At 37.8% G+C, this 15,233-nt stretch overlaps 1 protein-coding gene across 1 annotated transcript; it reads left to right on the top strand.

Moving 5' to 3' along the window:
• Positions 1-13,053: 13,053 nt before the first annotated feature.
• Positions 13,054-14,013, top strand: LOC139187203 (olfactory receptor 8U3). Its single transcript, XM_070803207.1, has one exon. The coding sequence runs from the start codon at positions 13,054-13,056 to the stop codon at positions 14,011-14,013; it is 960 nt and encodes a 319-aa protein (XP_070659308.1).
• Positions 14,014-15,233: the final 1,220 nt, after the last annotated feature.

Genomic DNA, 15,233 nt, shown 5'->3' with positions numbered 1-15,233 from the left:
CATATTAATCAAATTAACAAAGATCAAACACAAAGAACAAATATTAAAAGCAGCAAGGGAAAAACAACAAATAACACACAAGGGAATTCCCATAAGGATAACAGCTGATCTTTCAATAGAAACTCTCTAAGCCAGGAGGGAATGGCAAGACATACTTAAAATGATGAAAGAAAATAACCTACAGCCCAGATTATTGTACCAGCAAGGATTTCATTCAAATATGAAGGAGAAATCAAAAGCTTTTAAGGCAAGCAAAAGCTGAGAGAATTCTGCACCACCAAACCAGCTCTCCAACAAATACTAAAGGATATTCTCTAGACAGGAAACACAAAAACGGTGTATAAATTCAAACCCAAGACAATAAAGTAAATGGCAATGGGATCATACTTATCAGTAATTACCTTAAACATAAATGGGTTGAATGCCCCAACCAAAAGACAAAGACTGGCTGAATGGATACAAAAACAAGACCCCTACATATGTTGTCTACAGGAGACCCACCTCAAAACAGGCAACACATACAGACTGAAAGTGAAGGGCTGGAAAAAGATTTTCCATGCAAATAGGGACCAAAAGAAATCAGGAGTAGCAATACTCATATCAGATAAAATAGACTTTAAAACAAAGGCTGTGAAAAGAGACAAAGAAGGTCACTACATAACGATCAAAGGATCAATCCAAGAAGAAGATATAACAATTATAAATAAATATGCACCCAACACGGGAGCACCGCAGTATGTAAGACAAATGCTAACAAGTATGAAAGGAGAAATTAACAATAACACAATAATAGTGGGAGACTTTAATACCCCACTCACATCTATGGATAGATCAACTAAACAGAAAATTAACAAGGAAACACAAACTTTAAATGATACAATAGACCAGTTAGACCAAATTGATATCTATAGGACATTTCATCCCAAAACAATGAATTTCACCTTTTTCTCAAGCGCACATGGAACATTCTCCAGGATAGATCACATCCTGGGCCATAAAGCTAGCCTTGGTAAATTCAAAAAAATAGAAATCATTCCAAGCATCTTTTCTGACCACAATGCAGTAAGATTAGATCTCAATTACAGGAGAAAAACTATTAAAAATTCCAACATATGGAGACTGAAAAACATGCTGCTGAATAACCAACAAATCACAAAAGAAATCAAGAAAGAAATCAAAATTTGCATAGAAATGAATGAAAATGAAAACAGAACAACCCAAAACCTGTGGGACATGGTAAAAGCAGTCCTAAGGGGAAAGTTCATAGCAATACAGGCATACCTCAAGAAACAAGAAAAAAGTCAAATAAATAACCTAACTCTACACCTAAAGCAACTAGAAAAGGAAGAAATGAAGAACCCCAGCGTTAGTAGAAGGAAAGAAATCTTAAAAATTAGAGCAGAAATAAATGCAAAAGAAACAAAAGAGACCATAGCAAAAATCAACAAAGCCCAAAGCTGGTTCTTTGAAAGGATAAATAAAATTGACAAACCATTAGCCAGACTCATCAAGAAACAAAGAGAGAAAAATCAAATCAATAAAATTAGAAAAGAAAATGGAGAGATCACAACAGACAACACAGAAATACAAAGGATCATAAGAGACTACTATCAACAATTATATGCCAATAAAATGGACAATGAGGAAGAAATGGACAAATTCTTAGAAAAGTACAACTTTCCCAAACTGGACCATGAAGAAATAGAAAATCTTAACAGACCCATCACAAGCATGGAAATTGAAACTGTAATCAAAAATCTTCCAGCAAACAAAAGCCCAGGTCCAGATGGCTTCACAGCTGAATTCTACCAAAAATTTAGAGAAGAGCTAACACCTATCCTACTCAAACTCTTGCAGAAAATTGCAGAGGAAGGTAAACTTTCAAACTCATTCTATGAGGCCACCATCACCCTAATACCAAAACCTGACAAAGATCCCTCAAAAAAAGAAAACTACAGGCCAATATCACTGATGAACATAGATGCAAAAATCCTTAACAAAATTCTAGCAATCAGAATCCAACAACACATTAAAAAGATCATACACCATGGCCAAGTGGGCTTTATCCCAGGGATGCAAGGATTCTTCAATATCCACAAATCAATAAATGTTATACACCACATTAACAAACTGAAAAATAAAAACCATATGATTATCTCAATAGATGCAGAGAAAGCCTTTGACAAAATTTAACACCCATTTATGATAAAAACTCTCCAGAAAGCAGGAATAGAAGGAACATACCTCAACATAATAAAAGCTATATATGACAAACCCACAGCAAACCTTATCCTCAATGGTGAAAAATTGAAAGCATTTCCTCTAAAGTCAGGAACAAGACAAGGGTGCCCACTTTCACCATTACTATTCAACATAGTTTTGGAAGTTTTGGCCACAGCAATCAGAGCAGAAAAAGAAATAAAAGGAATCCAAATTGGAAAAGAAGAAGTAAAACTCTCACTGTTTGCAGATGACATGATCCTCTACATAGGAAACCCTAAAGACTCCACCAGAAAATTACTAGAACTAATCAATGACTATAGTAAAGTTGCAGGATATAAAATCAACACACAGAAACCCCTTGCATTCCTATACACTAATAATGAGAAAACAGAAAGAGAAATTAAGGAAACAATTCCATTCACCATTGAAACGGAAAGAATAAAATACTTAGGAATATATCTACCTAAAGAAACTAAAGCCCTATATATAGAAAACTATAAAACACTGGTGAAAGAAATCAAAGAGGACACTAATAGATGGAGAAATATACCATGTTCATGGATTGGAAGAATCAATATAGTGAAAATGAGTATACTACCCAAAGCAATCTATAGATTCAATGCAATCCCTATCAAGCTACCAAAGGTATTCTTCACAGAGCTAGAACAAATAATTTCACAATTTGTATGGAAATACAAAAAACCTCGAATAGCCAAAGCTATCTTGAGAAAGAAGAATGGAACTGGAGGAATCAACCTACCTGACTTCAGGCTGTACTACAAAGCCACAGTTATCAAGACAGTATGGTACTGGCACAAAGACAAATATAGATCAATGGAACAAAATAGAAAGCCCAGAGATAAATCCATGCACATATGGACGCCTTATCTTTGACAAAGGAGGTAAGAATATACTATGGATTAAAGACAATCTCTTTAACAAGTGGTGCTGGGAAATCTGGTCAACCACTTGTAAAAGAATGAAACTAGAACACTTTCTAGCACCATACACAAAAATAAACTCAAAATGGATTAAAGATCTAAACATAAGACCAGAAACTATAAAACTCCTAGAGGAGAACATAGGCAAAACACTCTCTGACATACATCACAGCAGGATCCTCTATGACCCACCTCCCAGAATATTGGAAATAAAAGCAAAAATAAACAAATGGGACCTAATTAACCTTAAAAGCTTCTGCACATCAAAGGAAACTATCAGCAAGGTGAAAAGACAGCCTTCAGAATGGGAGAAAATAATAGCAAATGAAGCAACTGACAAACAACTAATCTCAAAAATATACAAGCAACTCCTACAGCTCAACTCCAGAAAAATAAATGACCCAATCAAAAAATGGGCCAAAGAACTAAATAGACATTTCTCCAAAGAAGACATACACATGGCTAACAAACACATGAAAAGATGCTCAACATCACTCATTATCAGAGAAATGCAAATCAAAACCACTATGAGGTACCATTTCATACCAGTCAGAATGGCTGCGATCCAAAAGTCTACATTAATAAATGCTGGAGAGGATGTGGAGAAAAGGGAACCCTCTTACACTGTTGGTGGGAATGCAAACTAGTACAGCCACTATGGAGAACAGTGTGGAGATTCCTTAAAAAACTGGAAATAGAACTGCCTTATGATCCAGCAATCCCACTGCTGTGCATACACACTGAGGAAACCAGAAGGGAAAGAGACACGTGTACCCCAATGTTCATCGCAGCACTGTTTATAATAGCCAGGACATGGAAGCAACCTAGATGTCCATCAGCAGATGAATGGATAAGAAAGCAGTGGTACATATACACAAAGGAGTATTACTCAGCCATTAAAAAGAATTCATTTGAATCAGTTCTAATGAGGTGGATGAAACTGGAGCCTATTATACAGAGTGAAGTAAGCCAGAAGGAAAAACACCAATACAGTATACTAACGCATATATATGGAATTTAGAAAGATGGTAACAATAACCCTGTGTATGAGACAGCAAAAGAGACACTGATGTATAGAACAGTCTTATGGACTCTGTGGGAGAGGGAGAGGGTGGGAAGATTTGGGAGAATGGCATTGAAACATGTAAAATATCATGTATGAAACGAGATGCCAGTCCAGGTTCAATGCACGATACTGGATGCTTGGGGCTAGAGCACTGGGAGGACCCAGAGGGATGGTATGGGGAGGGAGGAGGGAGGAGAGTTCAGGATGGGGAACGCGGGTATACCTGTGGCGGATTCATTTTGATATTTGGCAAAACTAATACAATTATGTAAAGTTTAAAAAAAAAAAAAGAAAAAAAAAAAGAATGGTGGATCCCAGGATCTGGGAGGACGGGTCAATAAGAGTTGTTTAGGAAAGAAATGTATCAGTTATACAAGATGAATAGCTTTATTTATTTTTTTTTAAATTTTATTTTTAAACTTTACATAATTGTATTAGTTTTGCCAAATATCAAAAGGAATCCAACACAGGTATACATGTGCTCCCCATCCTGAACCCTCCTCCCTCCTGCCTCCCCATACCATCCCTCTGGGTCGTCCCAGTGCACTAGCCCCAAGCATCCAGTATCGTGCATTGAACCTGGACTGGCATCTCGTTTCATACATGATATTTTACATGTTTCAATGCCATTCTCCCAAATCTTCCCACCCTCTCCCTCTCCCACAGAGTCCATAAGACTGTTCTATACATCAGTGTCTCTTTTGCTGTCTCGTACACAGGGTTATTGTTATCATCTTTCTAAATTCCATACATATGCATTAGTATACTGTATTGGTGTTTTTCCTTCTGGCTTACTTCACTCTGTATAATAGGCTCCAGTTTCATCCACCTCATTAGAACTGATTCAAATGAATTCTTTTTAATGGCTGAGTAATACTCCATTGTGTATATGTACCACTGCTTTCTTATCCATTCATCTGCTGATGGACATCTAGGTTGCTTCCATGTCCTGGCTATTATAAACAGTGCTGCGATGAACATTGGGGTACACGTGTCTCTTTCCCTTCTGGTTTCCTCAGTGTGTATGCCCAGCAGTGGGATTGCTGGATCATAAGGCAGTTCTATTTCCAGTTTTTTAAGGAATCTCCACACTGTTCTCCATAGTGGCTGTACTAGTTTGCATTCCCACCAACAGTGTAAGAGGGTTCCCTTTTCTCCACATCCTCTCCAGCATTTATTATTTGTAGACTTTTGGATCGCAGCCATTCTGACTGGTGTGAAATGGTACCTCAGAGAGGTCTTGATTTGCATTTCTCTGATAATGAGTGATGTTGAGCATCTTTTCATGTGTTTGTTAGCCATGTGTATGTCTTCTTTGGAGAAATGTCTATTTAGTTCTTTGGCCCATTTTTTGATTGGGTCATTTATTTTTCTGGAGTTGAGCTGTAGGAGTTGCTTGTATATTTTTGAGATTAGTTGTTTGTCAGTTGCTTCATTTGCTATTATTTTCTCCCATTCTGAAAGCTGTCTTTTCACCTTGCTGATAGTTTCCTTTGATGTGCAGAAGCTTTTAAGGTTAATTAGGTCCCATTTGTTTATTTTTGCTTTTATTTCCGATATTCTGGGTGGTGGGTCATAGATGATCCTGCTGTGATATATGTTGGAGAGTGTTTTACCTATGTTCTCCTCTAGGAGTTTTATAGTTTCTGGTCTTATGTTTAGATCTTTAATCCATTTTGAGTTTATTTTTGTGTATGGTGTTAGAAAGTGTTCTAGTTTCATTCTTTTACAAGTGGTTGACCAGATTTCCCAGCACCACTTGTTAAAGAGATTGTCTTTAATCCATTGTATATTCTTGCCTCCTTTGTCAAAGATAAGGTGTTCATATGTGCATGGATTTATCTCTGGGCTTTCTATTTTGTTCCATTGATCAATATTTCTGTCTTTGTGCCAGTACCATACTGTCTTGATAACTGTGACTTTGTAGTACAGCCTGAAGTCAGGTAGGTTGATTCCTCCAGTTCCATTCTTCTTTCTCAAGATAGCTTTGGCTATTCAAGGTTTTTTGTATTTCCATACAAATTGTGAAATTATTTGTTCTAGCTCTGTGAAGAATACCTTTGGTAGCTTGATAGGGATTGCATTGAATCTATAGATTGCTTTGGGTAGTATACTCATTTTCACTATATTGATTCTTCCAATCCATGAACATGGTATATTTCTCCATCTATTAGTGTCCTCTTTGATTCCCTTCACCAGTGTTTTATAGTTTTCTATATATAGGTCTTTAGTTTCTTTAGGTAGATATATTCCTAAGTATTTTATTCTTTCCGTTTCAATGGTGAATGGAATTGTTTCCTTAATTTCTCTTTCTGTTTTCTCATTATTAGTGTATAGGAATGCAAGGGGTTTCTGTGTGTTGATTTTATATCCTGCAACTTTACTATTGTCATTGATTAGTTCTAGTAATTTTCTGGTGGAGTCTTTAGGGTTTCCTATGTAGAGGATCATGTCATCTGCAAACAGAGTTTTACTTCTTCTTTTCCAATTTGGATTCCTTTTATTTCTTTTTCTGCTCTGATTGCTGTGGCCAAAACTTGCAAAACTATGTTGAATAGTAATGGTGAAAGTGGGCACCCTTGTCTTGTTCCTGACTTTAGAGGAAATGCTTTCAATTTTTCACCATTGAGGATAAGGTTTGCTGTGGGTTTGTCATATATAGCTTTTATTATGTTGAGGTATGTTCCTTCTATTCCTGCTTTCTGGAGAGTTTTTATCATAAATGGGTGTTAAATTTTGTCAAAGGCTCTCTCTGCAGCTTTAGAGATCTCCTGTACAACACTTTGTCTATCGTTAACAATATCTTATTGTGTACTTAAAAATAAAAGTGGGTAGATCTTATATTAAGTGTCCTTCAGATCAGATCAGTCACTCAGTCGTGTCTGACTCTTTGCAACCCCATGAATAGCAGCACTCCAGGCCTCCCTGTCCATCACCAACTCCCGGAGTTCACTCAGAATCACATCCATCAAGTCAGTGATGCCATCCAGCCATCTCATCCTCTGTCATTCCCTTCTCCTCTTGCCCCCAATCCTTCCCAGCATCAGAGTCTTTTCCAGTGAGTCAACTCTTAGCATGATGTATCCAAAGTACTGGAGTTTCAGCTTTAGCATCATTCCTTCCAAAGAAATCCCAGGGCTGATCTCCTTTAGAATGGACTGGTTGGATCTCCTTGCAGTCCAAGGGACTCTCAAGAGTCTTCTCCAATACCACAGTTCAAAAGCATGAATTCTTCTGCTCTCAGCCTTCTTCACAGTCCAACTCTCACATCCATAATGACCACTGGAAAAACCATAGCCTTGACTAGACGAACCTTTGTTGGCAAAGTAATGTCTCTGCTTTTCAATATGCTATCTAGATTGGTCATAACTTTCCTTCCAAGGAGTAAGCGTCTTTTAATTTCATGGCTGCAGTCACCATCTGCAGTGATTTTGGAGCCCAGAAAAATAAAGTCTGACACTGTTTCCCCATCTATTTCCCATGAAGTGATGTGACCAGATGCCATGATCTTCGTTTTCTGAATGTTGAGCTTTAAGCCAACTTTTTCACTCTTCACTTTCACCTTCATCAAGAGGCTTTTGAGTTCCTCTTCACTTTCTGCCATAAGGGTAGTGTCATCTGCATATCTGAGGTTATTGATATTTCTCCCAGCAATGGTTGTAACTGTTGCTTCCTGACCTGCATACACATTTCTCAAGAGGCAGGTCAGGTGGTCTGGTTTTCCCATCTCTTTCAGAATTTTCCACAGTTTATTGTGATCCACACAGGCAAAGGCTTTGGCATAGTCAATAAAGCAGAAATAGATGTTTTTTCTGGAACTGTTTTGCTTTTTCTATGATCCAGTAGATGTTGGCAATTTGATCTCTGGTTCCTCTGCCTTTTCTAAAACCAGCTTGAACATAAGGAAGTTCACGGTTTGAGTATTGCTGAAGCCTGGCTTGGAGAATTTTGAGCATTACTTTAGTAGCATGTGAGATGAATGCAATTGTGCAGTAGTTTGAGCATTCTTTGGCATTACCTTTCTTTGGGATTGGAATGAAAACTGATCTTTTCCAGTCCTGTGGCCACTGCTGAGTTTTCCAAATTTGCTGGCATATTGAGTGCAGCACTTTCACAGCATCATCTTTCAGGATTTGAAAGAGCTCAACTGGAATTCCATCACCTCCACTAGCTTTGTTCATAGTGATGCTTTCTAAGGCCAACTTGAGTTCACATTCCAGGATGTCTGGCTCTAGGTCAGTGATCACACCATCGTGATTATCTGGGTCATGAAGGTCTTTTTTGTATAGTTCTTCTGTGTATTCTTGCCATCTTTTCTTAATATCTTCTGCTTCTGTTAGGTCCATACCATTTCTGTCCTTTATCAAGCCCATCTTTGCATGAAATTTTCCTTTAGTATCTCTGATTTTCTTGAAGAGATCTCTAGTCTTTCCCATTATGTTGTTTTCCTCTATTTCTTTGCATTGATCTCTGAGGAAGGATTTCTTATCTCTTCTTGCTATTCTTTGGAACTCTGCATTCAGATGTTTATATCTTTCCTTTTTTCCTTTGCTTTTCACTTCTCTTCTTTTCACAGCTATTTGTAAGGCCTCCCTATATAGCCATTTTTCTTTTTTACATTTCTTTTCCATGGGGATGGTCTTGATACCTGTCTCCTGTACAATGTCCTGAACCTCATTCCATAGTTCATCAGTCATTCTATCAGATCTAGGCCCTTAAATCTATTTCTCACTTCCATTGTATAATCATAAGGTATTTGATTTAGGACATACCTGAATGGTCTAGTGGTTTTCCCTACTTTCTTCAATTTAAGTTTGAATTTGGCAATAAGGAGTTCATGGTCTCAGCCACAGTCAGGTCCTGGGTTTTTTTTTTTTTTTTTTTTGCTGACTGTATCGAGCTTCTCCATCTTTGACTTACTACAGGTAAAAAAAAAAAAAAAAAAAGCAAAAGAAAGAAAGAAACAGGAACTTCCTTGGTGGCCCAGTGGTTAAGTATCTGCCTGCCAATGCAGGGGACACAGGCTCTATCCCTGGTCTGGAAAGATCCCACATTTTGTGGAGAAACAGCCTGTGCACCACAGACTCACAGATTTCCGAAGCCTGTGGTCCTAGACCCCATGCTCCATAACGAGCATGGCCACTGAGATGAGAAACCCATGCACTGCAATGAAGATCAAAATGAATAAATTAAAAATAACATTAAAAAAAAATCAAGGGAATCATGGTATCATAAATGACAAGAAGTGAGATAATGTACAACATTTTCAGATTTCAGAGGAATTTAACTAAGACTTGGCAAAAGTTTGTTGTGTTTACTGATCAAATAATAATCACACAACCTAGAAAGGACTGGTGTCAGTGCTGTGGGAAAAAACTCGTTGCAAAGGACAAAGGTTAGGAGAAACCGGAAGCAGTGGATAACTTTTCAGGAATTGGTCTACTGCTGTGATTACCATTTTCATGCACAAACATTTTGAAATTGGTTTAAAGTTGATTTTCTTGTTTGTAATTTGTGAAAAAAAATATGGATTTCATCATTAATGATAATGTTTCCTTTACTGTGCAGATTCACCAAGATAGAGTCTGACACTGTGATGAAGTTGTTCCATTTTTCAGGTAGTTTCTTGGAGTAAGTATGTTTATTTTTTTTATGTTCTGATTTACTTTCCTTTTTAAAGCAAATCTCTTTTGAGTATTCACTATCATAGAGTTACTGAGTCTTTACATACATTAACACATTCAATATTCATTAAAACATAAAACATGTTTCACTTGACTTTACAATTGAGAAAGCTGAGATCCAAAAAAAAAAAAAAAAACAAACGGACATTACCCACATTTCCATAATTTACTCAGAATTTAAATGCTGGTCTTAACCTTTCACAAAACTTGAGTTCTTATTTAAATGAATGAAAGTGTATGGTCTTTTTACATTGTTGTCTTTAATACAGCCTTCTTTTGCTTCTATGGAAATTGTCTGATAGGTATACTTGAAGTATAGTTCCTTCAGGAATACAGATAATTATATATTTTTTCAAATCCCCAGTATAATTTGTTCAGCTCATCATACTTTGAGAGAAACAGAGATGGAGATATTACATCTTTCAGATATCTCTAGAGGTTCAAATTTAGACTCAGAAGGATCTAGGAACTATTAAATGACCCAGACAACTTCGGAATGAGTACATTTGGAGCCAGAATCATGGCTGAGCAGGTGAGTCATGTGAAGTTTGTAGAGTGAATAGTCAACCGTCCACCTGGAACTTAGCTTTCCACTAGAAACCTTTCTGCTTTATGAGCTGCTGTATTAAATGGAATCATCATACTTCTAACGTCTTAACTTCATTTCTTACTTTCATACTCTGCATTTCAGTCCTTTCTACAGGATATCTATTTGTACTTCAAATACTTTTAGAAAAGTTTTTAGAAGTTTGATCTCCTGAAATTTGGCTCAACTACAGTTTTCATGTTTGACTTCTCTAAATATCAGGTTCATACCAGAGCAAAATGGACGTATCTGCCAGTATTGTTACACAGTGGGCAGCATGGCTTGATGGATTAGGAATATGGGCTCTGCAGTCAAACAAACCCAGTTACACCCACACTGTACCATCTACTCTCTGTGTTGCTGTTGCTGTTTAGTTGCTAAGTCATTTCCAACCCTTTGCAACCCCGTGGACTGTACCCCACCAAGCTCCTCTATGCATGGAATTTCCCAGGCAAGAATACAGGAGTGGATTTCCATTTCCTTTTCTAGGGGATCTTCCTAACATAGGAATTGAACCTGCATCACCTGCACTGGCAGGCATATTCTTTACTGCTGAGCCACCAGGGAAGTCCCTACTCTGTGACCATAGCTCTAAGCCTGGGTTTTTTCCATTGCTACTCAGATATGATGGGATAGAAATTTCATCAGAGTGTGTTAGTAACAAACTATGAAAAGTGAAAGTCTCTCAGTTGTGTCCAGCTCTTTGGGACCCAATGGACTTCACAGTCCATGGAATTCTCCAGGCCAGAATCCTGGAATGGGTAACCTTCCCCCTCTCCAGGGGATCTTTCCAAGCCGGGGATTGAACCCAAGTCTCCTGCATTGCTGGTGGATTTTTTACCAGCTGAGCCACAAAAGAAGCCCAAGAATACTGGAGTGGGTAGCCTATCCCTTCTCTAGTGGATTATCCCGACCCAGGAATTGAACTGGGTTCTCCTGCATTGCAGGTAGACCAATTGAGCTGTAAGGGAAGCCCATACCAAAGGTGAATTCATGTTTTGCACTATGTAGAGTATCTGTAAGGACAGTCCTCAAATTCAACAGATAAATAATAATAGTATTAATAAATAAAATTTGAAATATGAAGGAGTTATACACAGTAATGTCTTGAGGCTCCTTTTTTGTTAATATTTCATGGTTCCACTATGTGGGAAATAAAGACAGGATCAAAAATAAAATTCAAACAGGCTAACATTGGATTTAGAGAAACTAGTTTTATTTTTCCAGAGCTGTCAAAAATACAAGTAATTATTCTGAAGCATTCATCAAGAACTACTATACATGCTTCCACAAAACTTCACTTACAACTGAAGGTAAGTACTTTGGATATTTTAAGCCCCTGAAATATACTGACACATGTTTATGGGAAAAGGTGTTCATCTACATATAGTATATAAAAAATTATCTAACAGACTACTTAATGTTATCTCTCAGAAACAAACTACAAAATGTAGTCAATTTTTGAATTAGAAAATAATGTTAAGGCTCTTTAATTCTTATGCAAATAAAATGATAGTTTCCCATAGATCTGATTAATTACTTTTTAATTTACATAGCACCAAGTACTTATTTTATAAAAGTAAGTAAGTCATGCTAGATCATTTTTATATTTTAAAGCTTTGGGGACTTACACAAAATTGAAAAACAGGGAAATAAAAATGTACTTTCATGTATCTGTTATGTATTTTTAACTGCTATATATGTTACCTAATTTAAGCTCACTCTGCTTACTGCAAGGCAAGCCAATTAACTGTGAGTTTAAGTGTTGAGGCAAGGAATATTGACTTTATGCAGAAAGCCAGCAGAAAAAGAAGATAGCAGACTGATGTCTCAAAATAGTCATATAATCGGGGTCCAGATGACAGGTTCTTTTACAGAACAGAGATGAGGGGAGGGTGAAGAAGTAAATTAAAAAGTCCATTAGTTTTGCAGTTATCTCCTGGAATGGCAAGCCTTGGGCAGAGGATGTGATCATTTCTTCCCTCCTGTAGCCGTCAACAAGTGGACAGGGTCCTGAACAAACGCACTTTGATTTAACATTCAGGCAGAGGAGCAGGGTTTTCCAAAGTAGACCAATATGTATGAACAGTGTTCTTTCAGTGAACAAATGCCACAGAAAACAAAGGTTAAAGGAAAGAAATATATCCAACACGGAGTAAGTTATTCCCTGTAACATGTACATGGGCACCAAAACCTTGGTGGCACCAGAAACACTGGAATATTACTATTAATTGTCTCAAGTGCTTTCTTTCAGATACTATTTAATTTTTCATTAGCATCTTCCTATATTTTCTACATCATAAAGCAAAGAAGCACCACTTCTTTGTAAAGCAAAGTAAGGCTTAAGAAGACTACTCTGAGAGTAGTAGATTCCTTTCCCTGGAGCAAGAACGGCATGTCATTGGAGAGCTGCAGCTACCTTTTGCCCACAAGGTGGAGTGACTCACGGGTAGAAGATGCTAATGATGACCTTCCCAACACTGGCAGAGGCTGTAGAAGGTGTCGTTTTTATTCTTCAACTCACAACAAACTCTTCAAAATCCATCAGATTAAATGGCTAAAGTGAATCTTACTTTTGTCACTGAATTCATTCTCAAGGGAATTACAGAACGGCCAGAGCTTCAGGTCCCCTGCTTTGTGGTGTTCTTGGTCATTTATCTGGTCACGGTGCTGGGCAACCTGGGCTTGATTACCTTGATCAGAACTGATGCTCGACTGCACACGCCTATGTACTATTTCCTCAGTCACTTGGCCTTTGTTGATCTTTGCTACTCTTCTGCTATCACACCAAAGATGATGGTGAACTTTGTTGTGGAGCACAATACTATTGCTTTCTATGCTTGTGCGATGCAACTGGGCTGTTTTCTCACCTTCATGATCACGGAGTGTTTCCTCTTAGCTTCCATGGCCTATGATCGCTATGTAGCCATCTGTAGTCCCCTGCATTATTCCACACTGATGTCAAAGAGAGTCTGCATTCGACTAGTGGCAGTTCCATATGTATACAGCTTTCTGGTTGCCCTGTTCCATACCATCATCACCTTCCGTCTAACCTACTGTGGCCCCAATGTCATTAACCATTTCTACTGTGATGACCTTCCTCTCTTGGCTCTGTCATGCTCAGACACACGCATGAAGGAAATTCTGATCTTTGCCTTTGCTGGTTTTGATATGATCTGTTCGTCTTCCATTGTCCTCACGTCCTACCTCTTCATCATCACCACCATCCTAAGGATCCGCTCTACCCAGGGGCGACTCAAGGCCATTTCTACCTGTGGCTCCCACATGGTGGCTGTTACTATTTTTTATGGCACGCTGATCTTTATGTACCTGCAACCGAAGTCAAACCACTCCCTGGACACAGACAAAATGGCATCTGTGTTTTACACTGTGGTGATCCCCATGTTGAACCCACTCATCTATAGTCTAAGAAACAAAGAGGTGAAAAGTGCCTCCAAGAAAGTCTTGGGAAAAGGTTGTGAAACTTTAAAGATATTAAAATTAAGAAAATAATAATAATAACATTGTATTAAATACAAGAAGAAAAATAAGTCAGTCTTTCCCTTTTTGACATTGCTTGTAATTTCTTTACCAGTAAACTGAAAATGTGATTATTACTTCAACAGACCCTGATAATTACTACAAGGACCCAGGTCAATTCTGGAAAGTCAGTTTGATTCTGAGTCCTGCTCAGGACATAGTAGCATTTAAAGACCATGAAATCATCTTCAAAAGCAAACACAAATACACTCCTAAACACATATACATGTATCCCAAACAAAGGTAGCAGCATCTTTTTCTTAGAACTCAGGACTCTAGAACCAAGACTGCATGTGTTTGAATTCTATCTTCTTTTATTAGCTGTGAAACTCTGGACAATTGACCTGAACTCTGCATGACTCTCTTTACAACTTTACAAAATAATGGGAACCAGATGGTTGATTGGTTTTGAAGGTTAAACAGGTTAATGTTTATGAAAGGCTTAGAACTGTATCATGTTATAGTAAGTGCTATGCCTGCTAAGTCACTTCAGTCATGTTCATCTCTCTGTGACTCCATGGACTACAGCCTGTCAGGCGTCTCTGTTCATGGGATTTATTGGGCAAGAATACTGGAGTGAATTGCCATGCCCTCCAGGGGATCTTCCTGACCCAGAAATCAAACCTGCATCTCATAAGTCTCCTGGAGGCAGATTCTTTTCCACTAGGTCCACCTGGGAAGCCCATAAGTTCTATGTGTTGTTATATAAATACTTTTATGTGTAACCAAAAATCAATCAGTTAAGTTCTTAAAAGTCTATCAGTCTTAAATAAGAAAGACAAAGCTTTTAGATTTCTACTACCTTCCAGGACTTTAATCACCTAGTTGCACTGAATCCTATATATCAAATCTACTGGAGTGTAAGGTTTCACTTCTAGGTCTCAATAATTTATAAATTGTCTAAGGTCACATAACTAATAATAGGAATATTCTAAGTTCAAATTCAAGTCTATTTGAAGTTTGTTTTCTTAACACTTTGAATGTTAAGAGTAAAGGGTATTATAGATTGCACTCTTAGTCTCCCAGTCTTGTCCAGTTATTTGCAACACTTCGGACTGTACCCTACCGGGCTTCTCAGTCCACTGGATTCTCCAGGGAAGAATTCTGGAGTGGGCTGCCATTTCCTACTCCAGGGGATCTTTCCAACTTGGGGCTTGAATTTGCCTCTCCTGTGTCTCCTGCACTGCAGGCAG

This window comes from Bos indicus, chromosome 15, assembly GCF_029378745.1.
Source record: "Bos indicus isolate NIAB-ARS_2022 breed Sahiwal x Tharparkar chromosome 15, NIAB-ARS_B.indTharparkar_mat_pri_1.0, whole genome shotgun sequence".
Lineage (NCBI taxonomy): Eukaryota > Metazoa > Chordata > Mammalia > Artiodactyla > Bovidae > Bos > Bos indicus.
Note: the sequence above shows the minus strand (reverse complement) of the source record. Positions and strands in the feature narration are given on the sequence as shown.

Excerpts from the sequence above, each read along its gene's own strand:
- LOC139187203 (XM_070803207.1), top strand. The coding sequence starts at position 13,054 with ATGGCTAAAGTGAATCTTACTTTTGTCACTGAATTCATTCTCAAGGGA.